Source organism: Takifugu rubripes, chromosome 8 (genome assembly GCF_901000725.2).
Source record: "Takifugu rubripes chromosome 8, fTakRub1.2, whole genome shotgun sequence".
Classification (NCBI taxonomy): Eukaryota; Metazoa; Chordata; class Actinopteri; order Tetraodontiformes; family Tetraodontidae; genus Takifugu; species Takifugu rubripes.
Window position 1 is genome coordinate 11,151,341 of NC_042292.1, and position 25,708 is coordinate 11,177,048.

At 44.1% G+C, this 25,708-nt stretch overlaps 4 protein-coding genes across 8 annotated transcripts; 3 read left to right on the forward strand and 1 right to left on the reverse strand.

Annotated features, from left to right (window-relative positions):
- The first annotated feature begins 391 nt into the window (after positions 1-391).
- Positions 392-7,617, forward strand: LOC105416823 (uncharacterized). 4 transcript variants are annotated; one of them, XM_029840663.1, is made up of 7 exons: positions 392-527; positions 1,524-4,225; positions 6,013-6,156; positions 6,247-6,660; positions 6,902-6,939; positions 7,018-7,073; positions 7,152-7,617. In XM_029840663.1, exons 2-7 carry the CDS (start codon positions 1,703-1,705, stop codon positions 7,484-7,486), a joined length of 3,510 nt encoding a protein of 1,169 aa, XP_029696523.1. In that variant the 5' UTR covers positions 392-527; positions 1,524-1,702; the 3' UTR covers positions 7,487-7,617. The 4 variants fall into 4 exon arrangements, with proteins under 4 accessions (XP_029696523.1, XP_029696522.1, XP_011604868.2 ...); XM_029840662.1 differs by having other exon boundaries at positions 1,524-3,983; positions 4,068-4,225; positions 6,013-6,660; XM_011606566.2 differs by having other exon boundaries at positions 6,013-6,660.
- A 1,932-nt stretch (positions 7,618-9,549) lies between these two features.
- On the reverse strand, positions 9,550-12,737 carry ecsit (ECSIT signaling integrator). Its single transcript, XM_029841053.1, has 9 exons — positions 12,703-12,737; positions 12,102-12,138; positions 11,606-11,716; positions 11,110-11,515; positions 10,810-11,033; positions 10,618-10,675; positions 10,372-10,520; positions 10,178-10,283; positions 9,550-10,006 (listed from the first exon to the last, which is right to left on the reverse strand). The coding sequence occupies exons 1-9, from the start codon at positions 12,735-12,737 to the stop codon at positions 9,762-9,764; spliced, it is 1,371 nt and encodes a 456-aa protein (XP_029696913.1). The 3' UTR covers positions 9,550-9,761.
- Positions 12,738-13,217: 480 nt separating this feature from the next.
- Positions 13,218-22,337, forward strand: mta2 (metastasis associated 1 family, member 2). 2 transcript variants are annotated; one of them, XM_003966792.3, is made up of 18 exons: positions 13,219-13,628; positions 14,908-14,975; positions 15,113-15,206; positions 15,401-15,518; positions 15,631-15,694; positions 15,805-15,922; positions 15,993-16,095; positions 16,836-16,935; positions 17,016-17,204; positions 17,301-17,375; positions 17,451-17,509; positions 17,592-17,692; positions 17,829-17,968; positions 19,068-19,296; positions 19,414-19,503; positions 19,729-19,847; positions 20,312-20,454; positions 20,694-22,337. In XM_003966792.3, the coding sequence occupies exons 1-18, from the start codon at positions 13,601-13,603 to the stop codon at positions 20,839-20,841; spliced, it is 1,986 nt and encodes a 661-aa protein (XP_003966841.1). In that variant the 5' UTR covers positions 13,219-13,600; the 3' UTR covers positions 20,842-22,337. The 2 variants fall into 2 exon arrangements, with proteins under 2 accessions (XP_011604867.1, XP_003966841.1); XM_011606565.2 differs by lacking the exons at positions 19,068-19,296; positions 19,414-19,503; positions 19,729-19,847 and having other exon boundaries at positions 13,218-13,628.
- Positions 22,338-22,969: 632 nt separating this feature from the next.
- cth1 (cysteine three histidine 1) lies at positions 22,970-24,491 on the forward strand. The gene is made up of 2 exons (XM_003966811.3): positions 22,970-23,183; positions 23,304-24,491. The coding sequence occupies exons 1-2, from the start codon at positions 23,175-23,177 to the stop codon at positions 24,246-24,248; spliced, it is 954 nt and encodes a 317-aa protein (XP_003966860.1). The 5' UTR covers positions 22,970-23,174; the 3' UTR covers positions 24,249-24,491.
- The last annotated feature ends 1,217 nt before the right edge of the window (positions 24,492-25,708 follow it).

Genomic DNA, 25,708 nt, shown 5'->3' on the forward strand with positions numbered 1-25,708 from the left:
GGGGCACCTTAGGGGGCTCCTGGGTAAATTTAAAGAGACAGTAGCAAAATGCACGCCAACCTTGGGGGGTACAAGCGGAGTTCATATGTGTCTCAATTAATAGTTAAAATAAGCATAATATAGAAAACCTCCAACCTGCGGTTCGAACATTAGATAGATAGATAGATAGATAGATAGATAGATAGATAGATAGATAGATAGATAGATAGATAGATAGATAGATAGATAGATGGATGGATGTTGTTTTATTTGGGTATATTATTGAAAAACAAAAACACTGAACTTGTTTTTAAGGAAAGGGTGGTGGCTGTAGTAGCACGAGAGAGGGAGAGAGAGGGAGGGAAAGAGAGAGAAAGAGAGAGGGAGAGAGAGGGGGGGGGGGATAGAGGGAGGGAGAGTCGTGTGTATCCAGGTCCTACATCCTGGTTCTTCGGCTTCCTGACGGAAAACTGCGGTGTCTTGGCAGATATATATCCCGTCCTAAACCACTCGCAGAAATGGTACCGGATTCTAACCGGAAATATCAGGTAGGTCCGCTGCTCTTCTAAATGTGGCGCTTGGCGACAGAAAGCTGCGGGTTATCTGGCGTATTTTAGTCAGGCGCTCGACTCAGACAGGCGCCACAGACAGGAGCAGGAAGATGTGTCCATTGTGCTGTGGAGAGACAGACAGCAGCATTATTGGGCTCACTTCATGTCCTCCACTTTCTTTATGCCGTGCGAGCTGGGAGCTGAAGCACAAGAGACACAAGGAAGGAGAATAAGTGCATTCGACATGATCATGTTTGATAGGAAGAGACCGGTTTAAAGAGCCATCTTAGCTTCCTGGGGCTCGCACCTTTTCCTGTGTTTATCAACAGAGATGTTGTGTTATAAATGCTTTATGTGATCAGTATAGAACACATTAACCCCCATTAATGAGCCATGGTATCAAAAAACTCAAAAATGTACTTATTTAATACTAGCAAATCGGAAACCAAAACAAAGAAACTGTAACTGATTTGTTTAATATACTTAGTTCTTAACGGAGTAGTAGTCTCCAGAGACTTGAATGAATGTTTTGTATGATTTATTTTTTAATTTAATACATCCCAGATCTATTGATTGGATTCAAGTATGGACTTTTGTCCAATCCATCAATTCTAGTGGTTCGTTGGGACTGTTTCTCAGTACACCCCCAGCACTCCACCAGGTTCTACCATATGAAAGTTAAAATAATGAATGCAGCATCATGCAAAACTATAAAGTAATTAAGCAAAATAACACAATCATTAAAACAAAATCTTCTGTAATTTAGCCACTTAGTTAAAATATAATAATTTGCTATTCTGTCAAAAAAGTACATCTTGAAATTCATTAATAGCAACAAATACATCATTTTGATTCAAGATCTTGCTCATACTGGTCGATTAACCATTGCAGAAACATGAAAAAATGACTGGCAATTAGAAAAGTAAGTAATAAAATTGTTCATCAGGTTATTGATTATTAAGTTGCAAATAAGATTTGTCTTATGCATTTTAGGAAACCGAACATTGATGATATGTCTGAGAGACCCTGCAGCTGCTCAGAAGACAAGGAAAGAATATAAAAGACATTTTATGAAGTTGTGACGACGAGGATCCTAAGCTGAGATCTGCATAACAGTGGAAGATTCAGGACTGTTCAATGACAAGAGACTGACTGTCCAAGCTGGCAACAGTATGCCCACTGCCAAACGTGAAAGAACTTTAATGTCCCGACGTTACCAGCTTGCAGCGAGAAATGATGATGCCACCCTTGCCCAAAAGAGGCAATACTGGAGAAACAAGAAACGAGAACAGAGGGCCCGACTTAAATGCACTCTTGGGAAGAAAATCAACCCTCAAAGCGCTGCTGTCCCTAATTCTAAGCCGCCATCTCAGCTACATGTGGCAGTGCAGAAATCATCAGTGGGCAAAGTGCAGCACATGGCACAAATCTCATTCCGCATACAGCCCAAACACTTATCCACCAGCGCCAATGCAGGTATGATTCACATTTCACCAGACGCCCCTGCTTTTGTTCAAATGGAGGACCGAGTAATGAACACAACACCTCAAACTGGAACAAAGAGTGCCTTGATCACCGCACAAAGGGCTAAAGGTGTCGATAAATCCCGATCTTCGCTGGAGACAGAGGAAAGAGCAGCCAAGCGCAGAGAACACTGGCGGATCAAAAAGCGAGAGCAGAGGGCAAAACTGGCAGCCCGACTGAAATGGAGAGAGGTGACGCCGGGCGTAGCATTACAGAGGCAAGCAGCACAACAAACGGGGCTCATCGATGGTGCGGCTCTTCAGGGTTTGACACCTAAGCCATTGTTAAGAGGAGGGGGGCATAAGCAGTATTCTTCTGATGATAAACTACAACCAGGAGGTGAAGGTTTAGCACCAGTTATCTCGCAAGAAGAGTGGATAAAAGCGGAAAAGCCAAATAGCGAAAGTAAAACACAGGGAGCTCTGGTGTCTGAGATTTCTTTGAGAAAGAGGAAGCTTCCATCTTGTGCTGACCTTTCCAATGTTTCGTCGGGGATCTCACAATATAAAACACCTCGACAGAGGCTGGCCGAGGCTCAGAGGAACCTCATGAGTCAGAGAAATTCAAGGCGTAAAACTGCATTGCAAAGAGGTATTTCTAAAATGGAGCCCAGCAATACTTATGAGCAGGTCATCGCTAAACAGCGAGAGTATTGGAGGCTTAAAAAGCGTGAACAGAGGGCAAAGCTATCGTTTAAGGGGAAAATACGGTTAAAGGAGAACTATTCCAAAACAATAAAGCTTCATCAACACCTCCAGGAGGATAAAGCCGGATTAGGAAACGCTCGTATTCCTGTTCCCGAGACCATTGGAGGGTTCATCAAAGAGGACGGGACAGTAACCGTGAATGTTCCGGCTCAAAACACTGACGGGTGTGAACGTAAAGAGGAGCCTCATGTTTGCTCTGAAAGCAACTTCGTCAAAAAAACTCAATCCGACAAAAACTGGAGAAGCCTCGCGCCCGTTCACGGAAATCCTGCCCCGCCTCCACCTCGGGTCAAAGTAACCGCCAAGAGGCCTCACTGCCGACCGTCAGTCAGGTCCACAAATCAACCCGAAGGTGCTGAAGTCTCTCATTTGCATTCAGCGGCCCAAACTGTAGGAACATTTATTATCAATCCTCTAACTCCTCAAAATGGAGGGTTGAACCTCGGTGGCTGCGTCTTGAAAATGGCGGTGTCCAACAGTGGGTCATTAGCGCCTTCTGTGGATGCTCCATCTACAGAAAAGGAGAGGATTGCAAGGAAGAGAGAGTACTGGAGGTTAAAGAAGCGCGAGCAGAGGGCAGCTTGTGCTGCTCGAATGAAACATAGTCTTTTACAGGCAAGGACTGTGTTGGAGAAGAAAAATGGACCACAACAATTATCGTGGAGCATTGATCGACAAGGCGGAAGCCCGAATGGACATTTTCCTGACAACAGTATGGAGCCAATGCCAAACAGAAGTCAGACCAAGGATGAACGCCAATCACAATATTCTCAAACAATAAACGCCACCTCAGACGGTATAAAACTCCCACCTTCCCCAGAACCACATCCAGTAGCTCAGCCAGAGCCTGAGCTGGATCTGACTCCAGACAGAAATTGTGAAATTTCCCCTGAAAGTGTGAAAAGTGAAATTAAAACAGAAGCAGGCGATGAAAGTTTGGAACTTGACGTGGCGCCAGATTTCACCGTAATGGTTTTTGAAGAGAAGGAATCTTTTATCAATCCCGATCTGAAGGCCGAATCCGAGAGCAGCGCCACCATTTCGTATTTTCCCTCCTCCTGTGAGGAAGCTCTTAACCCCATCTGTGAACATTCATTCCAAGACTCTATGAATGCCGTCAACGGCGCGGAACCCTCCATCAGCCCAGAGGATCAGCTACCGAGGATTTTTGACAAAAACTTAAGCCATCAAATCAACTCTTCCCCCGAGCCGCCAACCCTCTGTCAGCCACCGTTTGATATACTTTGCAGACATCAGTGTCAAGAAGCAGACCTGTGCCAGATCAAATCATCTTCTGCACAAACAGGTGGCGGCACGGGGACGAAGCAAAGCGGGTTGACCGGCCTTCTGAAGCAGAGAGAATACTGGAAGTTGATTAAGAGACAGCAAAGGGCGCGATTAAGGGCCAGGAAGTCCCAGCCACGGGGAGAATGTAGCAACCCGCTTTCTCAGAGAAACACCCAGGTGATGTGACACAAGAAAACAATGTTCGCTTCTACCATCATCGCTTTACTCATTATAGTCACATGTATAGCCTTTTCACACTGTCAGCTGTTCTTAAGCCAAACTTTAAAAAAAAAAAAAAAGATTTGATTAACTTGGCAAAAAAATAATCATTTTTTAAAATAAGCTGAAAGACAACAGTCATATGATGTTACTAAATCCCAACATTATTCACATGAAAAGTTAAATTCCAATTTCCCCATTGGTCAGACTTAGCCATTGTTTTTTTTTTAAAACTATTACCATAAGATAATCTTTTATTTATCCCACAATGGGTAAATTTGCAGTGTTTCTGCGGCAACGAATACAGTTGCAGAGTAAAAGCACTCAAAGAACAGAGGTAGATGTGCCTTTTTAAAATGCTACAGATAGTAGTGAATGCTATAAATGATGGTACTTCTTATAAAGGGGCTGCGTTTGCGTGACACTGAACATGTGTTTCACATGTGTGAATGCATTGTTGGGCGTATATTATCCACAGGTGAAGCATGTCTTACTGAACTGTCATTATTGCCTGTGAACTCCAGTCTGAATGTGCGTTTGGTAAAGTCTGACAGCAGTAGGCGGGAAGGAACGGCGGCATCTCTCCTTCACACGGCGTGAGTGGAGCAGTCTTTTATTGAAGTAGCTGCTTTCAAGGTGTCCTGGAGAGGGTGGGACAGGTTCTCCACTACAGATACCAGCTTATCTATCACCTACTGATCTCCTACCTCCTCCACTGAGTCCAGGGTGCAGCCCAGGACTGAGCTGGCCCTCCTCCCCACTCCTCTGTTTTTCCTGGGCAGAGACGTTGCATGCCCAGCAGACCACGCCATAGAAAATGGCTGATGCCACCACAAAGTCATAAAAGGTTCTCATAAGCGGTCCCTGTTTCTCCACAGGAGTAGGAAGAGTCTGCTCTCCCATTTTGAACAGGACATCTGTGTTATCAGACCAGTTTACTTTATTGTTCTGGTGAACACCCAGATACTTGTAGGAGGCCACTCTCTCGACGTCCATTCCCCTGGATTATACATGTCAACTGTTACTGGGTTTTTATAAAGTTAAAATTCCAAAATTTCATGTAGAGCAGTGGTCATCAACCCAGTCCTACGACCCAGCCAGGTTTCCCATCCTACCTGGGCGGCACCTGCCTTCACCCAGATCCCAACTTTCTTTTTGAAGGAGCTGTCTTCCTGGTAGGACAGAAACCGCGTCTGGTTGTGGGCCTTGTAGAAGTGGATTAAAGACCCCGTTTGAGCACTAGATGTTTATAGTAATTGTCAGTAACCTTTGTAGCTGTTATTACATTAGAAACTTGTGCAAACAATAGTGGGAAGTAAGGACATTTACAGTTTCAGTAATCTGTAATCCCTACCCACCCCACCTCATAACAGTATAGTCATGCATCCCTTAGTTTTTGTAACTGCCTTCTTCAAATCACCTTTAAATGTGGAGTAAGGTCACTCCACGATCTCCCAGGATCTCATTCAATCTTTCCTTGTCTTCCTTTTATATTTAGATAATGCAAATATTATGTTTTCATGAGAAAAATGAATTTGTTACCCCATGATAACAAAATGTAATGCATTAAGAGAAAAAATATGAAGTACGTGGCCGATCTCAGCTTCCATAAAATCTGCTTTACGAAGAAAAACCCATACATTTTTGGGGGTTAAGTGCATCAGTGCAACAGTATGTTTCACCAATGTCAGTTCTTCTTTCACCTCCATGTTCCTGTATAAAAACTTCTTGATGTTGTCTTTCAGGCTGCAGATCTCGATCCAGGTATGAATCCTTTACCCCTCCAGCATGAACCACTCTTTGCTGCACCAAATGCAGTGTCTGGTTCACCTACAGCCCCCGACGTTAATCCAGCTACGTGTAACGGATGGCCATCTGACAATCATCAGGTGAACTTACCTCCCGTTGGGTTTCCTTACATGGGTAAAACAAATAGTCCGCCTCCCCAAATGAACTCTGAGCGTCTGGGGTCTCCTCAGAATCAGCAGGAAGACACCACACTAGTACAAAAAACAACGATGCCTACAAACACAGTCGACGATGCCTCCTGCCTCTCCGTCCTTGAACCTCCAGCCAACCCGCTGTGCAGAATCAGCCTGCAACCTACCGAGCCCCCTCCTGGAACGTCGGATTACACTCCTTTGCCAGCAGAAATTCCTTGTGCCCTATTTCAAACCCCGGCATATACAAAACCAAACAATCCCGCCCCTGTGACCACAATGGTTCCACCGAAACACATCCCAGGGGAGCGCGAGGAAGATTTTCTGAGGAGGAAACGTGAATACTGGAGAATAAAAAAGAAGGAACAGAGGGCAAAGAAGGCCATCCAGGATAAAGTTATCACCCTGAACAGAGCCTCAACTGACATACCTAACCAAAATATACAAACACAGGTAAGGCTAAACAGGTAGAACCTTAGAGGTGTTGCTAAACCTGTTTGTTGTAACCTAAAACCCCCCCAAAACATTTATTATCCTTGTACATAATCTGTACAAACATCAGTAATAAAAAAGATTTTCAGATAAGGTCGACCTCATATGTTTTGAATTGTTCTGATTAAAAATGTGCTGTAAATAGTTTATTGGGATCAATCATTGTGTTTCACTAAACACTCTTTGTCACCATTTTTGTCAGTGTGTGATCTCGTCTGAGGAATCAGATCATCTAATAAGGTGGGAAATCTAAATTTCTCTGAACTTGCTCCGCTTCCGGATCCAACCAATCAACACCAAGTTCTTTCTCATTTACAGCACTTTGCTGGATGCTGATGTGGGCTCCTTTCCGTACTACACAGCCCCAGTGGAAGGTAAGCTTTTACCGCACTCTACATCACAGACGGTCAAGACAACAACGTGCAAAGCATCTTTTGCGACTGTCTCTGCAGACGAGTCAGAGCTTCAGTTTGGTGCGAGCGAAGATGGCGAAGACAGTCCCGTTCCCGACAAAACGTGGAGGAGCTGCTACCTCATGGACTACGACCCCCTCAACCACCTCCTGGTGTGCATAGTGTGCGGGGAGATGCAGTACCCTCCCAGTCTGACGCGCGTGAGGGCTCACATCGACGAGGCCCACCCCGACAGCCTGACCATGCCCCCTATGGAGAAACAGCAAATCCTGGCAGCCTGGGATGAGGAGGTTTCCAGAAGAGAACGCTTCTTCACCAGCCAGCTCCAGCGGCACAGTGGAATGCTGGCAGACAATTCAAACGAGGACAAATAAAAACAATGATTTTAGTACTAAAACAATGCAACTCCACTAATGCAACTGAAGTTCTTTATAAGTTTGTGGTTCCTTTTGAATGAGGAAAAGGCCAGCGTTGTTCGAAGTGGAAATAAACCACCTGTTATATATATTGCTCCTGTTGGGGTGTTATTTTCCTTAAAATCGTTCGGACCCAGACAGCTTTAAAAAAGGAGCATGCTTGTAAAATTGATTTTAGACTATAGAGAATTCGATTTTAGGAAACTTCTCCCCCCTCAGCAGCAAACACATTAGGAGATTTCTTGCTTGGGTTCGGGAAGAGGAATTATTCTGGGGGCAGGGCGTCTGTGTTCTCAACCTTGGATGATGACTTTGACCCCATGAACCTTTCCGTCATCCTTTCGATGGGCCCGGGTGCTCAAGGTGACAGGGCCAACCAACAGCACAACCTGACCTGAATCCAAGTTCTTCTTATCAGTCTCCCAATTTTGCCTGAGTTGAAGGTTTGGAAGGTGGGATCAAATCCAACTGTGACGCCATCAACTCTTGCCGAGGAGTTCACTGGCATAGGAGAGTGCTTAGGGAAGTTAGGAATCAAGCTGCTGCAGTTCTGGTGTAACTATCAGATCAGCAAGGTCAGGAGAAATGTATGCAAGGGGTTTTGAATCGAGGATGCTCTGTAGTTCACTCAGGATTGTGTGTAGGCCTTTCAGTTGTTGGTTGATTTCCAAGTTAAACGCAGAGGGCCGTCTATTGATTTGATCTTTCATTCCCAACTTCCACCAAAATGTGGGACAGATGGAGGATTAAATTGGAAGTTGACGTGCTCAAGCCAATTGCTGTTGTCTGGGGTGATATCTTGGGACGTACTTGGCAGTTCCATCTCTCCTTCTTTGAAATTAGTCCCACAGAATAGAGTTCAAAAGGTTTGCCTCTACAGGAGACAAATCTTCTAGAGACCATCAAGAATGTATCTGCATCTATGCCGTCAAGTAGCTCCAGATGAATGCAGCATGTTAAGCCTGGAAAGATGATGCCACGCCTTTTCTCGCTACGCCAGATGTTTTAACAGTCAAAGGCCCAAAGCAGTCTAGGCCTGTGGACCAGAAGGGGGACTCAAACAGCCTAAAATGTGCTGGAGGACGGTCTGCCATTTTAGGAACGTCTGGATTCACTCTCACGAAATTTGAATCATTCATCCAGTTTCATTTTCTGTCTTTTCAGCTCCTCCAGCTCACCGCTCTTCTTTGTCTCAAGTAACTTGGAGGTCGCTCAAACTACTAGTGTGGCTGCTGCCAGTATACCTACTAGTATGAGATCTAGTAAGGAGGCTAAAGTTTTAGTGCGAGTCCTTGTACTTTGAGCACCAGGGGATCCGTGGGACCATTAATATGGTTATAATTGTGGAATACAAATACCATAGTAAATATGTGTTTCATCTTTGGGTCCATCTGCACACCCAGTGGATGGAGCCTGACCTTCAGTGGACTCAGGTTCAGAGGGCTCATCAGAAGAACTTACCGTATACTGTCTGGTTGCAGAGCGGTCACTCAGTATCTGGCTCAAAGGACCAATTTTATTGCAGAATTCAGGTTCTAACTGGAGCCACACAGAACACACAAGAAGCAAGGTTGCACTCGTTCTTGGAGCTTTCCAGTCATAACACAGGTTGTATGTTAAATGTAGATTCAGAATAAATTTAGGCAAACTTCAAATGAAAACAACATTTTACTGTGAAGATTTTTTTTATCTAATTTGAAGGGGGAAAAAAAACATGACATCATTAGGCTACAAAGATCTAGATGGTGGTTCGATTCCCAAAAAGGGGCCTAGCTGGAAGGGAAATTCCAAATAAGGATAGGATCCATTTTTATGAAGAACAATCATCAAGGTCAGTGTATTTGTTATAAAACAGTGGTTCACTGGTTAATCATGAGAGGATAACATGAAAAAACATTCCTCTTGGCAGTAAAGAAAAAGAATCCTTTTATGCTTTCCACACCACAGGATTCATTCTGAGACTGACTCTTTGAGTCAAGAGAACAAAGAAAATGTAGAAATGTAGAGACAAGATATCAAAACAGTGTCTTTCACAATTTATTAAACAACTTAAGTATTATACAGAACAATTAGAACCGGCTGCATTAAGGATGAGGTACATGATGTGCAACTGCTTGGATGAATCGAAGTTAATTAGACGGTTTGATTTATAGGATGTGCTGGACTTATTTTCATAATTTTTTTGCTGACCATCTATTTTTTCACAGATAGTGGCAAAAAAAAAGCATTTATTTCATCTGTTTGCTTCTACTTTGGATCTTCTATCCTGTGTCTGATGGTCTTCATGTTGGCTGTTCTGGGAGTCCGACTCTTTGTCTGAGGAGATTTTCAGCTCCGTCGTCCTGCCTTCGAGGAGGAACAGAACGGGAACCTGTCCCAGGATGGGGTTCTTCTGCTGGAGGCCAGAGATCCACTGGTTTAGAGTAGCTTCATCTCCTTGGCCAGTCATACACATGGCAAAGACAGGACCCTCATTGCCTAAGGACAAGACAGAGAACGTTAATTACATGCGTTATACATCATTTCCAATGCTTTTATTTTTCCAGACAGGGCGGAATCTATCATGAAGCTCAATATCCTCATTCATGTATCAAACGTGCAAACACTATTACGGATCGCTAAAAAAGAAAAAAAAGAAAACCAACATACATATTTCTACATCAAAGGTCTCATCATCCCCCATATCCCGGTCCAAATCCAAATCTAGAGCCAGAGGATAGGCCAAACAACTCTCAGGGTCATAAGGACACTCTTCCTGTGGGAGGACAAACAACAGCGAGAACCATTGTAGCTGGAGCTGAGGCCAAGTATCTGGAAGTTGATGAAGATGTGAAGCTCTAAACCTTTTCGTCGGCCGGTGTCGGGTCAGCTCTGAGGATGTAGTAGTGTACGCAGGTTTTCCTCAGCCACAAAGGGAAGGGGCCCTCTATAAAAACTGGTCGGTCGGGGTTGTGCTTGGCCAGCAGCTCTATCTGGTTAGGACTCTGGATACCTGGTTACAGAAAGATCTTTGAGACTGAAATGTATGTAATGTTATTCTAAGAAAGCGCAAAATTGTTTCTAATTAGAGGCATCGAGGCGATATTTACCTACTATATGCGGAAGAGTGACATGTTCTCCTTTTTCTGTAACATCTGTATGTGGAACCTGGTGGAAAGATTGTGAAAAATACCAGGTCAGGGGTTAAATAACAGGTAATTAAAATATCTCTCTCATGTATGTGTGTGTGTGTATATATATATATATATATATATATATATATATATATAAAAAGGGGGTACCTGATAAACTGTGACCTGAGCGTCTAGGTCATCAGCAATACGTGCTAGACTGAAGCGAGCCAAGTCCACTGGGTCGGTTGGCAGGTCCTTGGGGATGGGCCAGGGGTTCAACTCCTTGAATTTGGGAAACCAATACATGATGCGTTGATACTTTCTCACAGGGTGGCCTTTCTCTCCAAATATCTGGACCAAAAGGACTTTAGTTTCCAAATTGGGCATGATACCTGAAACAAAATCATTAGTAAAGCAGCCTGACCCTCATTTACTTATAAGCTGACTCAGACAGTTTTGGAAACGCACCATAGTTCTCCATCTGCTCCAGAATTTGCACTCCACACTCCTGTTGTCTGGGATAGTGATTGAACATCCTCTGGATAAAATTTCTGGGTACAAACACTCCTTTTGGGAAAACATCCAGCAACTTGTTGTAGACAGCCAAGTCTCTCTCTACTCCAAACTCTGGCATCTTCTTTAAAGCAGCGTAAATAAACTCCACATGGCCGCGCCGTCTCACGTCACTCTTGATGAAGACGTCTATAGCTTTATTAAACGTGGCCTTTGTTTTGAATGTGCCGGACACGTGATCAAATAAGTCAGCATGGATCAGTGCGGAGTCATTGCTCTTCTTGTCCTCATTTAAAGGTTGTGCAGAAGGTACCGAGTTTCTTTTAGCACATACCAGGCTGCCGTGGAAATGCTTAATCACCTAGAAGTAACAGTCAAATTGATAAAATTAATAACTGTAATTTGAGCACTGCAAAAAAAATAAAAATAAAAATATGCATATTTGACGTACCTGTCGCTGGGCATTTTTGATCAGGTTGGGCTGTAGGCAGAAGGCTGACTGAAGGAGGGCACCATGCTGTGCAGCAAACCTGGACAGGCCCACCTGTCCCAGACCCTGCAGCTGGAGCAGAAAGCGGATGCGCGTCATCGTGAAGCCATCAAGCTGACCACCAAAAAACAGAAAAACAGTCAGTGAATGTCATTCAATCAAATGAATACAACCATTGCAATTTATATTTAGCTATAACACTCCATGACAGGTTGACTAAGTGTGGTCTAATTCTGATCTATGCGCGACCAAAACAAATGCAGTTCAGGTTTGAATATCCAAGATAATATGGAGGAGCATAATTTATAAACGCCTTTCCCACAACTGTTGTATCATGCATATTCAATCAGATGTCGCATAACGCGTGAATAGTGGATTCATAACTAATACGAACACCAATTATGTACTACATGACTGTGTCCATAAGATATGTAGAACCAATACATCCTTAACCTACATTGGTTTGATAGGGAAAGAAGCGACAGCATGGTCTCCTTCAAGAATCCCTTCTCACGGGCATCTCCATGTTGAAATGCCGGCTGTGTACATCCGCTTTTCTTCTTCTTCTTCGTTTAATTCGTCATTGTCGTTTTCTTCTTCGTGCGGTGGGATGGAAAACGGCCGTATGACGCATTAGCGCCACCATTCGGCCTAATGTGAGTATATGGGGTTAAGATTGGCGTATGTATTAGAATAATTGCTGTTTTTATATAACATTGATCGTGATCTATTCTTCAGCATAAATCCATCTTATGGTATATGCTTTTGTTTGATTTTTGAATTGTATTTATGTTAAATAGCCACTGATCGTTTATTGAAGATGGCAAAGAACTGTGAACGTAACATTTAAAACGAAAACAAAGAAATGAAAGGGCTTTATTTCTCTTTTTTTTTTAAACAGGGTGATATTTTCATCCGCAGCAATTTAAACTGTTTAATGGGCCTGCGTGCAAGTACAGCTTTTCGTTTCAGATATATATATATTTTTAAAAACCCGAACAAACAAAAAACAAAAACACGCAGCAAGGTCAATATCAACAAAAGGGAGACTCAATTACCAGTCTTGGTGAGGAGCAAACAGATAAAGCAACATAGCAGTGCGTGTGTAACTGCGTGCTTCGTGTATTGTCCAACACCGACATCTAGTGGTTTTCTGAACCAGGCCGTAGCTTAAGCTACTTTTAAATGGGTTTTTTTTTCTTGTAAGAATGAATCTAAAAGGACCATCACATCAATTTACTTTTAAAAAACACATGGGGACTTGCAAACAAACAACTTCATATTCAGCATTCTATCTATCTATCTATCTATCTATCTATCTATCTATCTATCTATCTATCTATCTATCTATCCATCCATCCATCCATCCATCCATCCATCCATCCATCCATCCATCTATCTATCTATCTATCTATCTATCTATCTATCTATCTATCTATCTATCTATCTATCTATCTATCTATCTATCTATCTATCTATCTATCTATCTATCTATCTATCTATCTATCGTGACGGAAACAGCCGATGTTTTCCGAAGTTGCCGGTTCGGCCACGAACGACCGGGCCAGTAAGTGCGTATTATGTGTTTCCGAGTGTGTTGAAGTGAGCGGAGGTGAAGAAGAGGAGGACGAAGCAGGGAGCAGAGGATGGGAGGAAGAGTAGTGTAAGAGGCAGACTGGCTGCGTGTCAATGTATCAAAGATAAAAAGGGCTCCACATTGCCGGAGACGCCGAAAACAAATAATTAATATTTGCGGATACCCTCCCCCGGACCATTACTCTAGCTAACTTTGAACATTTTACCCGCCACCGCTCGGCTCGTCGTCCCCGGAGCCGGCTTTGTTCACGGCCGGGGTGTCTACGCTAAATGAAGGAGTAAAATAAACACCTCTCGACTTCTTTTTTCTACCCAAAGTGGATTGAATCCCGGGGCGATTTTGCTTAGGGTTAAAGGAGTATGGCGGCTAACATGTACCGAGTTGGAGGTAAGGAATATTTTACATTTATAAGACACCCCAACAACGTGATTGTTCGTCTCAATAGCGTGGTGGCTAGCTAGCCGCTAGCTCTCTGTTTGGTTAGCCGCTGTCAACCTCAATGCTAGCTCTTTTCTTAGCCTCCGTACACTTAGGTTTGATCTTTGCACGTTTAAAGGTCAATCGGCTGCAACAGGCAGATATTAAGTGATCTGAATTAGATTCGTGGATAAATGTGCGTATTGTAAATGACTCCAAGGCTGGTGCTAAGTTTTAAGACACATTTAGTTCTCGTTAGCCATGATATCGCACCAACTGCGTTGATATAGTTTCCTCCCCCAAATGCCAGTATTTATTAAATATCGCGCTGAAATAACTTCAAGATAACCTTGTGGTAGCCCAAAATAGTCGTTTACACGACTTCCCCTAATTATAATAGTTCAAACTGCGGTAACTGATCGTTACTTAGCATAAAAGGCTGTGTTATAACATCGTTTTTATCTAAACATACCGCTGCTTAGCTAATTAGGAACGACCAAAAAAGGATGAACTCAGAGTTGTCGTTTGTAGAACCCGTCAGACGAGTTCTGTTGGGTTTTATTGAGGCATTAATCCTTAACTAACAGAAAGACGGTTTTTTCTGTTTGTTTTTTTTGTGCAACCAACGCGTATAAAGTTGTAATAGTTATGGACAAAGCTGGTTCTGATCCCGACATTGTATTGCATAAAAAAAAATCTGCTGTTTCCACGTAATTTAAAGATGATTCGTTTTCTTTTTTGGGTGATTGAAATTGTATTTTCCCACCTTTTTAACTACACACAGATGCTGCCCTCCATTGGTTAACGCTGGGCTATTGCAGTTGTGATGTTCCTGTGCTTTCACCAGCCATCCCATAGCGTAACCATGGTTATTATTTGTCCCTAAAGAATACCTCACCCGTGCCATATCGTTTCCTTTTCATTTTTTGAAACAGATTTTCCCGTGTTTGCTTCCGCATTGTTTGCTTGTTGTCTTAAACTGTAATTGAGTCGATGGTTCCAGATGTTACTCCAACATCCAACAGGCATTTTTAAAACAAAGTTCTGTTTCTTGTTGGACAGCGATTCTCTGCAGCGGTGCCGGGGAACGTGAGCTCTCTCTTGCAACAATTTTAATGTACCAAACCATTTGATGTGAAACCGTGCTGAGGTTTCCCAACCTGACTAGAGACGTTTCAGGAGGTTTTTTTTTTTTTTTTTTTTTTTAGCACCCTCTGCATTTTATATCCTGTTTTATTTGTCTCCTCAGATTATGTGTACTTCGAGAACTCCTCGAGCAACCCTTACCTCATCCGCAGAATAGAAGAGCTCAATAAGGTTGGTGGATGCTGCTGGGTCCTGGGGCATCATACGTGTGGCCCCAAGACATAAATGCTTACAGTTTACCTTTTAGTATTTCCAAATCTGTAAATCTGTACTTTGAAGACCTCCCAATGCTAACTGTCTCCTTACAGACAGCCAATGGGAACGTGGAGGCGAAGGTGGTGTGTCTCTTCAGGAGGCGGGACATCTCAAGCAACCTAAATACTCTGGCTGACAGTAATGCAAGTGAGTAGAAAGCTGCAAAAAGAGAATAAAACCGCACACATACCCACACCATCGCAGAGCTCATCGCTGTGCCACCTTAGACCAACCAGGTTCCCATGTGCTGTAGATCCCTAGGCCACTGCTACATAGATCTGAACCCCTCTGCCCCATCGGGCCATCTAAAAATGTACTGAGACTCTTGGTTTGTGTTCCAGGAGAGTTTGAGGAGGAGTCTAAACAGCCAACACTCTCTGAAGAACACAAACACCAGCTCAAACACAGAGAACTCTTCCTGTCTCGACAATTTGAATCTTTACCTGCTACTCACATCCGGTACGTATTAAGGGTCAAGAGGCTGCTGCGGTTTGCAGCCTTAGGAGCCATTTTGGGGCCAGTTCTCTGGTTGTGTTTATGATAACCTTTGTTTGGATGCTTCTCTCCTCAGGGGGAAATGTAACGTCACTCTTCTCAACGAAACGGACGTCTTGGTCAACTACCTGGACAAAGATGTACGGCACCTGTCTGACAACAGTGGTGTCAGCTGCACAAATCTGAAGTAGTTAAAAGTAGATCCTATAATCGAGGCGGTAGTAATTCTCCGATGTTTTTCGTTGTCAAGGACTGTTTCTTTTACTCGCTGGTGTTTGACCCAGTACAAAAGACTCTGCTGGCAGACCAGGGGGAGATCCGGGTGGGTTCCAAATATCAGGCCGAGATCCCTGACAAACTAGTTGAAGGTGAGCTGGAGAAAGCTAGAAAACACATTTCAAAAAAAGCAAAGTAATTATACAGATTCTTATCTCTTAGGAGAAACGGACACCCGGATCCAGGAGAAGCTTGAGACTAAGCTTTGGGACCCCAACAATCAGCTGAAAGACCCCCAGATCGACCAGTTCCTGGTGGTAGCACGGTAATACTCCCCATATCTGAATCGAAATGCCTTATTTCAGCGCAGAAGTACAGTTTTATATGGTACATTACTGTATCGAACAAGCTTACGTTGTGGCGTCTGGGTGCTTTGCCAGCTATAGAGGAGTGTGACATCATCAAAGTGCGACACAGAACAACGGTGCAGCTCATTTAAAATTAGGGTGTATCTGACATGTCAAAATGTTTTATATGTCCAAAGAAATACTTTAATTGTGGACATCAATGGACTTAAATCCTCTATCTGTGTGCTTAGCTATACTAATTGATAATCTGTCGTGAAAATGCTGATAAATGTGTACACTGCTGTACCAAAGAGAGCTCAGTTCATCGCCACTAAAGCCTCTAGCTTTGATTTCTTCCTCTTTAAGGAGGCTGCTTTCTTTGAGAGTTTATCTATGAACTTAGTTGGTCCAGCTCAAGGTTTCTTTCAGATAAAAGGGAGGCGCTTTTCCTGCTGCTGTTGCCTGTACAGTGCTCGCTCGGGAGTCAGGCTCTGGTCTCTCATTGGTCTCTTATATTTGTTTTGTGTCTGTATCAGATAGTTAAAGTATAAATGAAGTTGAGTTTGAATTCATTGTGTCCAGGCCCCAATTTACCTGCAATCTTCTTCCTCACCTTTAATGCAATATAAACAATGCAGAAGCATTCATCGTGTAAAGTGTTTTTGGTTTTCATCACATGAACAAGTTCCTTCATTTTTTACTTTTCTATGTGCTTCAGGGCTGTTGGGACATTCGCACGGGCCCTCGATTGCAGTAGTTCCATTCGGCAACCCAGCCTCCACATGAGCGCGGCTGCAGCCTCTCGAGACATCACGCTGGTAGAACCTTTTCGAATTTGGAAGTACCGCAAAGGAAAGAATGGTTCCTGTCTGGCGGTCTCACGCTCATTTGTTCGCAGTTTCACGCCATGGACACGCTACAGAAGAATAACTACGACCTGGCGAGCGCCATGTCCACCCTGGTCCCTCAGGGAGGTCCCGTGCTCTGCCGCGATGAGATGGAGGAGTGGAGCGCCTCGGAGGCCATGCTGTTTGAGGAGGCCCTGGAGAAATACGGCAAAGACTTCACCGACATCCGTCAGGACTTTGTAAGCGCTGTTGCTGTTGTCGAGTTGTTCTGGGGCTGGTAAAGCTGACCCGTAGCTGTAATCGTTGATATCATTTGATCGCTTCCTCTCCCTCAGTTGCCATGGAAGTCTCTAGCGAGCGTGGTCCAGTTCTACTACATGTGGAAGACGACAGACCGCTACATCCAACAGGTTGGTGTTTGTGTCGGAGCTTGAAGTCGTTGAAAATCCTTGATTTTCCTGATTCTCGAACCGTTTTCTTTGTAGAAACGGCTGAAGGCAGCGGAAGCAGACAGCAAGCTGAAGCAAGTCTACATCCCCACATAGTGCGTATTAATCTGAACCTGGGACCGGTACTGGTGTCTCTACTCAGACAGTAACCCCTTCCTGCTCTTCTACCCTCACCAGCACAAAACCCAACCCCAACCAGATCATGGTTCCAGGCAGCAAGCCAGGCATGAACGGAGCAGCGGGCTTTCAGAAGGGACTGAACTGCGAGAGTTGCCACAGTAAGTAGAAATGTTAGAAACATCCTCTTGGATTTATTTTTTTTTGTTCCACATGAAAGCTTTGGCAAACTCCTCTAAATTGGATGACAACATTAACAGATGCTATCCTTCTCTGGTTCTCTCCTCGCCGATCCAGCGGTCCAGTCGTCTCAGTGGTACGCCTGGGGGCCTCCCAACATGCAGTGCAGACTATGCGCCTCTTGTTGGAATTATTGGAAGAAGTACGGAGGACTGAAGACACCCACCCATCTAGATGGCACTGCTAGAGCTAGCTCTGTAAGTCCCGCAATTCTTCCTCTGCAGTTGGAGCCTGGCGTCGAGCTTTAAGAGAAAACGTTTCACAAAACATGGCATTTACCATTTAGGAATATAACCCATTTCATGACGTTTCCCTCCCACGTGCTGAAAAGTGAGGAGACGCTTTCATGGCCGCGTGTGGTCCATTCTCTCATTATTCCATGACACATGAAGCTTTCGGAACTGTCCTCGTTTCTCTGTCCTTGTCTGTTTTTCACCCTCTGAACCTCAACAGAACCACTAAGGGCCGTCCTGGATCTGATTCTTGCCTCAGAAAGGGTGTTTTAGCAAATGAAAAGGAAGAATAGAGCTGACCTCTTGTTCCACATCGAGCGAGTTGTTGAGGATGCATGGGTCCAGGCAGGGGTGTGTGTCCTGATGTGTTCTGTGTTGTGTCGTGGGTTCTGGGTCTGGGTACTTGACACTGCAATGGACCGCACAACATCGCTTAGATGATCCAATTGAGACAATCCAGTTGTTCTGGTGTGCTGCTCCAGTGTGTTGGATGTCAGGCCTTGTTACTGTCCTGCTAATGTCACAAAGGTCCCGGTAGCGTCAGCATTTCTTTTCCTTCGTAGTACTTTGAAGGCTCACGCCTCAGTGCTGTGGTCCAAGTCAGGACTGGTCTAAATGGCTCAGTATACAATATTCAGCCTTCCACCAATTATCGTTTACATCCCGCTTGGCAAATGTTTTGCCCACAGAGTCGATGTGGCGTCGAGTTGTCCTAATTTCAGTTTTCATGCACGTGATCACCTTTCCCATCACCACCATTGGGGGGGGCACATTCATGTATTTTCCCCCCTGTAGAAACCTCCATCCTGTTGAAAGGGTCCATGAAGCTGTCTTGATGTCTCCTCTGTCTCAGAGGGTTTGCAGTTGAAGAGGCAAAGCTCAGTCATTTCTTGGCCTTAATGTGATATCGCAAACTTCGCTCCATCTCTTTGCACGGTGGTGTAAATTGATACAGAGGAGCTGGAGGATTCCAGAGCACTGAAATGATGTAAAGCAAGGTAGCCTCGTACAATTTGCTGCAAGGTGACACCTCACATTGTGTCGTATCTCCCTTCTTGTCCAGGATTCGGGGCCTCGCGGTCACATGACCCGCCAAGAAGTTCAAGGCCTGTCCCCATTTACCCGCAATGAGGGTCGAGCCAAGCTGCTGGCCAAGAACCGCCAAACGTTTATCCTGCAGACCACAAAGTTGACCCGCATCGCACGGCGGGTGTGCGAAGATATCTTACAACCTCACCGCGCCGCACGACGCCCGTACGCCTCCATCAATGCCAACGCAGTAAAGGCTGAGTGTATGTACACATGTCGCATGTTTCGCTAACGGAGGGGGTCTGTGATACTGCACTGATTGGTGATGAAGGACTTGCACACAAGAACTTAAAGCCTCTGTCTTATGTCTATATCTTCAGGTATGATTCGGCTGCCCAAAGCCACAAAAACCCCTCCTAAAAGCAAAGTGGTGCCCCGACAGTCACTGGCAACCATAGTGAAGGACTTGGGTGAGAACAAATCACGCCACATTTCCCAAGGGGGTTCTTAAATCTTTGTACATCTACACATGTACTTTATTAGATACAATATGTGTTGTGTGCCTGCTAGCCTGATTTCAGTGGTTCTTCTGTACTGATTTGATAAAGCTAGACAATCCCGTCAGTCTGTTTTCCTGCTGATAGAGGCCTCTTCCACCCATTCAAAGGTCTGATCACTGGTTGTCGTCTTTGCAGCTATTTCAGCTCCTCTGAAACTTAAGGCAACTCGAGGACCGCCAACACCTATCAACAGAAATCAAGCCAGCCAGCCTCGTGGAGGCCAAAGCATGCTGGGAAAGAGAAGCTTTGACACCGTCAGTAGTCTAGACACGGAACATTTTCATTTTTGTGATGTGATCTGCAGATCCAGCTTCGTTAAGACTTTTACTAGGTTTGAGTAGGTCTGCGGATGAACCGCAGGGGGTGTTTTATTTTTTAGTGTATTTTAGTTTTTCCTCACGAGTCGCCCATTGGCAGTAATACAATACATTGGCAGTTCAGGAGTCTTGCTTCTAGGGCGCAGGTTGGCCTGGAACTGGTCCCTGGGGGGGGTTGGATAGCTCCTACTGAGACCATTCATTTATGCACTTTAAATTGGATCGAGTCATTTAAGGTTTCTCACACGTTAAAGTGTAAAATGTTTGGGGGAGTAAATGGCTACAATTCCTAGGTTGTAAATGCCTGTATTTTGTGAAACCAAATTAAAGCTGAGATCTAGAAGAGAATTTAATGCTTGACATTGCTCCATTTACCCACGTGTACTTTCATTGGTCCCCAGGCTACAGCGGTGAACTTTCCAGCCAATGGGAGGCCATATACTTCAGGTATGAGAGCCATGACTCAGTCAGTCATCAAGCGGCAGAAGATCAGCCAGGGGGAGGCCCCCAACCCTGTTGTGTTTGTGGCTACCAAGGACACCAGGTACGCTTTGATGACCTGCCCTTAAAGGCAAAGTTAACAGCCCCAAACAACTTAAAATTTCACCAAACCTTTATCACATAGTTTATTAAGGCCCCGTGTGATATATTGTTTTTCTGCTTTTATTGTTTTTCAAATTCAAACACCTGAGCAAATCATCAGCACCTCACCTTGGTGACCTTGAACATCCTTGAGCGATTGTCGGCCTTCTGACTGATGTTCTGGTGCTGTCTCCCCACCAGGGCTTTAAGGAAACATTTGACCCAGTCAGAGATGCGTCAGGCGGCAAGAAAACCTCACCTCCTGGTCCGGATCAAGCTGCCACTGCCCCCCCGCCCCATGCCTCTGCTCCCTTCCAGCACCAGCGAGCCCATCGTCCTGGAGGATTAAAGATCGGGGACGCGGTGCCGCTCAATAAGGCTGCGCGAGCCGTTTTAGTCGGAAAGTCTTCGTTCAGGTTGTCACTTAGCAGGTGGCACAGTTTCCCCTACCAGTAGTGTTTGATTTTCTCTATTTTCAACGTCCCTTTTTTTAGTCCTCTGTTTGTTTCTGAAAGCTTTGTCCAACAAACTCAAACGCCCCCGTTTTCCACCAGCACAGTGGCAAACCGCACTGTGGCTTTCGTAGTTTTTAATGACAGATGTCGAAATCTAGCTTCCTTTGTCTATACCGGCTGTTTTAAAAAAACACAACAAATATTTCTTGTATCAAACGATGGCGACAAAGCACATTTCTTTTTGTTTTTTCATATACATTATCCTTTTGTAAATATTTACTTGACTGGGGGACCTACAGTGTAAAAGGGGGGTCGAGACAGGGAGGTGAAATTGGAAGACATTTTGGGTCAGGCGTAATAGGCCGAAGGTCAAATTTGAAGATTTTAACTTTACACTCATTTATATATTAATACCTACCTGGCTGTTAGTTGTAGTTCTCCAACGTGCACCGTCGCTGGTCCAGTAGAGAAGACTCATTGACTTTTTCCACTCATCCGCCGTAATTACGCTATCTCCCACCCTCCGAGCATGTGACTTAACCTGTCGGGAGCTTTACAGATGGCCGGGCAGGAGGACTCTCCCCCCCCCCCAGAGATTCATCCCATTGAACTCTCGGCCCCGACTGGAAGCTCTGGGGCCATATTGGAATGATGTCAAACATTCAAATTCAAATTCACCGCAGCCTAAAGCGTCGGTTATTCTGCTGATTTGAAACTCCATGTGTGATAAAATTGTCAACCATAAATCGTTCCTCTGATAGGACTTTGTCTTGTGCTGGAACCTCTTTTATTTTTTTTTATTTTTATTTTTAAAGTCACTGAGAACTGTTGCATATTGTCTGTACATCATCTGTCACACTGCTATACCTTAATTAGCCATTTGCAGTTATTAGAGATCTGGAATTGAATTTGTTTGCAATTTTTCCCCCCCCAAAATTAAATATTGTGCTCAAACAAAGAAAAGATTTGCCTTCTTTGAGTGGACACATCCCTGAATGTGGAGAAGGTGCAGTTAAATGTTTAGTACCATGGCTCATCTTGAATGTGAAGAAGGGCATTAGCGGTCCGTTTATTCAAGTCTTTACAACAGTTACATACAATTTGGTTTATTGGCAGGTTTTTTTTTTTATCACAATCTGGGTTTTGTATCTGCCCTAGAAATAAAATTGATGCTGAGATTCATAGGAATGAAAAGAAAAGTGGGATAATGCCATGTTTTAGGGTTTTTTTTCTCTATAAAACATGCAGCTACAGCTCTATTCCAGGGGAGAACTAGGAGACGCAGTCACGAGGAGGAAAGGGTGCTAATTTTTGTATACAGACCAACCTTTCTGATGTGTCTGTATGCATTAACGTGGAAAGAAAATAAAATTTTCCCCCTCTGTCTCAACCTGTGACTTTTTCTTGACCGTTTCCAGGTTGTTAACGGCTCCGGTTTATCATCGCTGCTGCTGCCGTGTCACTTAAACTCCTTTTTAAGCCACTACAACATCACTTTGAGCTCTCCCAAAAAGAAACCTGCAAATTTCTTAGTTTTTAAACCCTTATTTACAGCCAAGAGGTCTTGTTTACCCTCAGTGCATTTGGTTGATAAAGATCATCCATGAACGCAAACAATTTTGTGACCTTCTTGGATGCTCGTCTGCCCCGTGAACACATAAGTGTTATATGTGTTCACATGTGTTATAACTGTTATCTATTACCGCTGTGCAATCAGAGGAACGTCGTCTTCCCTGTCTGGCGCACACGTGCCGCTGGATGGACTGTACCACTGGGGGTGGGGGTGATATTTACGCGTGAACCATATTCTTTGCGTCTTGTTTTAACGCAAGTGTTGAATGTATGCTTTTTATTATTTGTGGTTATAGAAATGGGAGAGCCGCTAAACAAATACACAGACGCGTTCAAAAGGAAAAAGAGTTTTATCCCACCGGATTAACCCTTCAGCGGGCAAGTTCCGAGCAGGTGTCGTGATTGGACGCGGTTAATTAGATGCGGAACTCAGGTGATGTTGATTGCGCGCGGAAGGTGGGAGATGAAACCCGGTTTAAAAGATCAAAAGGTCGAGGTTGGTCTGCTGGTGAGTGCGCAGCAGGCAGGAGGAGTTGAGCTTTACTGAGGCAACCTCTTAAACAGGGTCTCTGGTGGAACTGGCTTGGTGGCTGCATTAAGCCAGAGCTGAGCTCCTAAATTGTGCATTTTACCATCTACCTACTTCCCTGCAGTAATGTTACAGGTAAGTCAAGTGGGCCTGTTATACATGTTTCAATGAAAATTCATCAATGACTTAAGGTGTAGATGGTGTGTTGTCCATTGGAGCTAAAAAAATAGTTGAACTTGACTTTTTGCTCTGTAGACCAGCAGGGATGAATTGTTTCTGCCTTCATACCAAGACCAAGAGATGGTGGACGCCCTGCTGGCCAATGAAGAGTCTGAGGGTGACGGTGTAGGAGTCTCCCTGGCAAAGGCCCTCCTTCCTCAGGTGGAAACCACCCCCTCTCCAACTCTGGTCCCCTGGGTCTGTTCCACTCGTTACAAGACGGAGCTCTGCACCAGCTACTCCGCAACTGGCTTCTGCAAGTATGGCGAGCGCTGCCAGTTTGCACATGGCCTCCATGAGCTGCACATCCCGTTCCACCATCCAAAATACAAAACGGAGTTATGTCGGAGCTACCACACGACTGGCTACTGTTACTATGGCAGCCGCTGCCTGTTTGTCCACAACCCGTCCGAGCAGCGCCATGCACATCGGCGCCGCAGGAACATCCCCTGCCGTACCTTCTGCTCCTTCGGGATTTGCCCCTTCGGCACCCGATGCAACTTCCTCCACGTCGAGGGTCACAACAGTGACGCGGAATCTCCTGACGGTGTCAGAGAGAAGGCCCCTCTTCCCGCCTCGCCGTACGCTCCCCAAGCCAGAGAGTTGAAGCCGCGTTTGCCTTTCTGCCACACCTTTACCACGTTTGGTTTCTGCCTCAACGGCACGCGCTGCCGCTTCCAACACGGCCTTCCCGACAAGATCAAGACCTCGGCACAGGCCCCGGGGAACCCCTTCCTTCAGCCTCCGCCCGGGTTCACCGTGCCAACCTCCCCCGGTACCGCTACATCGCGTAGTTCTTCTACCTCTTCTTCTTCTCCACCCCTTTCTCCCCTCACCACCCCACCTGGAGAGGTCGGCGTGCACAACGCCTTCACCTTCTCCAGTCAGCACCTCAGTGATCTGCTGCTGCCTTTGGCCCTCCACCTGCAGCAGATGGAGAGCGGCAACGCTCAGGAGGTCTGGGAGAACAGAGCCTTTTAAATGGCTATGATTTGAACTGATTTTATATTAAATATTAAATTTTTACTTTTTAAGTGAGGTTGTCTGAATTGAGCTTCTTCAGTAAGCCTGAAACTAGTTATAGATTTGTCACTCTGTTGGGTCTCAAGTGTAATTGTTGCAATGTTGTCTACTGAAGTGACATTAAGTAGCTATGGATATAACTTAACATTTGTAAATAATTGTTCGCAAATGCCAATAAACATTTTAATTTTGTTCTCTAAAGCTCTTGTTTTGACAGTTTTCCATTTCATGTTGCACAAATTTGAGATTTTATTTTTTTTATAAACCATGATTTAATGAAGGAGCAATTAGAACTCAAACAAAATTTAAGAGGAAATTTGCCTTGTGTGCTGATATCAGGATGGAAAATAAACTCTAAAGCTAAATCTCCATGCACTGTCCATTCTTTACCACCATCTGATGGGTAGTAAAAGCAAGATTATTTGTAGCACATGCAACTGTTAAGGTAATTAAAAGGCAAATATTGGTGTAGAAAACTGGAAATACCAGTTAAACTATACAGAATTATTGTATATTTTGAGGACGCACCCTGAGTCCAAGAAATTAGACATGTGATAAATAAAAACAAGCTCAACTTCATTTTTCCTTTTCTTCCTCACGCTCTGTCTCCATTACTGGAGGCTCTACCGCCACCTACCGGCCACATATAAATCAACACCGACCACTGGACAATAGGTCGGATTTAAATCAAGCGCACTATTATTTTAAAATAGTTAAAAGGTATCCACTGGCAGAATACATTGAAACACGTTTTACATTTGGTGTTGCTCTATTTTTTGCATGCAAGGTAGTTTTCTTTGTCAACTGGACTGTTTTTCTTTTTTGAAGACGTTTCGCCTTCTGTCCAGAAGGCTTCTTCAGTTCTTTTTTTCCCCAATTATGAGACCTAAACTATCCAATAAATTCTGGTTAAATATTTGATTCTAACACAATTGCATCATATTCACTGCAACAAATGAACACCTTCTCAACCAAATTTCTAAGGAAGTTTAGTTGTAATAATGTCGCCAATTTCCTGCTGTTTTGAATCATTTCTACACCCAGGTGGAAGCATTGTTTGGTTGGCTATTTCTTATAAAGAAATTTCTTTTCTCTTTTTTCTTCATATTTGTCAACAAGTTTATGTACGTTTGATCACATTTAAATAAATAAACAGAATTTGTCATCAGCATACTTTATCATTCATTCACCATCTGTCCATCCATCCATCCAAAACGTGAAATATGCTGCAGAAAGAAGTCAAAGTTAATTAAATTGAGTGATGTTAAAGCCAAAATAATGGCAAATAGTAAATGTCTTCATAATCTGCTTGTAAATGTAATCTTTTCCTTGTAAATTGCCCTCGCCTTGTTTTTAATTGGGTGACTTTTGTAACTTCTGTTGTATTTGCAAGGGCTCCATGGGAAAATAGAATTTCA

Excerpts from the sequence above, each read along its gene's own strand:
- LOC105416823 (XM_011606566.2), top strand. The coding sequence starts at position 1,703 with ATGCCCACTGCCAAACGTGAAAGAACTTTAATGTCCCGACGTTACCAG. Across the intron at positions 6,940-7,017 it reads GAATCAGATCATCTAATAAG|CACTTTGCTGGATGCTGATG; the intron begins GTGGGAAATCTA and ends TCTCATTTACAG. Across the intron at positions 7,074-7,151 it reads CTACACAGCCCCAGTGGAAG|ACGAGTCAGAGCTTCAGTTT; the intron begins GTAAGCTTTTAC and ends CTGTCTCTGCAG.
- ecsit (XM_029841053.1), bottom strand. The coding sequence starts at position 12,737 with ATGTTGCTTTATCTGTTTGCTCCTCACCAAGACTG. Across the intron at positions 10,284-10,371 it reads CGACACCGGCCGACGAAAAG|GAAGAGTGTCCTTATGACCC; the intron begins GTTTAGAGCTTC and ends GTCCTCCCACAG. Across the intron at positions 10,007-10,177 it reads GACCTTTGATGTAGAAATAT|GCAATGAGGGTCCTGTCTTT; the intron begins GTATGTTGGTTT and ends TCTTGTCCTTAG.
- mta2 (XM_003966792.3), top strand. The coding sequence starts at position 13,601 with ATGGCGGCTAACATGTACCGAGTTGGAG. Across the intron at positions 15,519-15,630 it reads TTACCTGCTACTCACATCCG|GGGGAAATGTAACGTCACTC; the intron begins GTACGTATTAAG and ends TTCTCTCCTCAG. Across the intron at positions 16,936-17,015 it reads CCTCTCGAGACATCACGCTG|TTTCACGCCATGGACACGCT; the intron begins GTAGAACCTTTT and ends ATTTGTTCGCAG.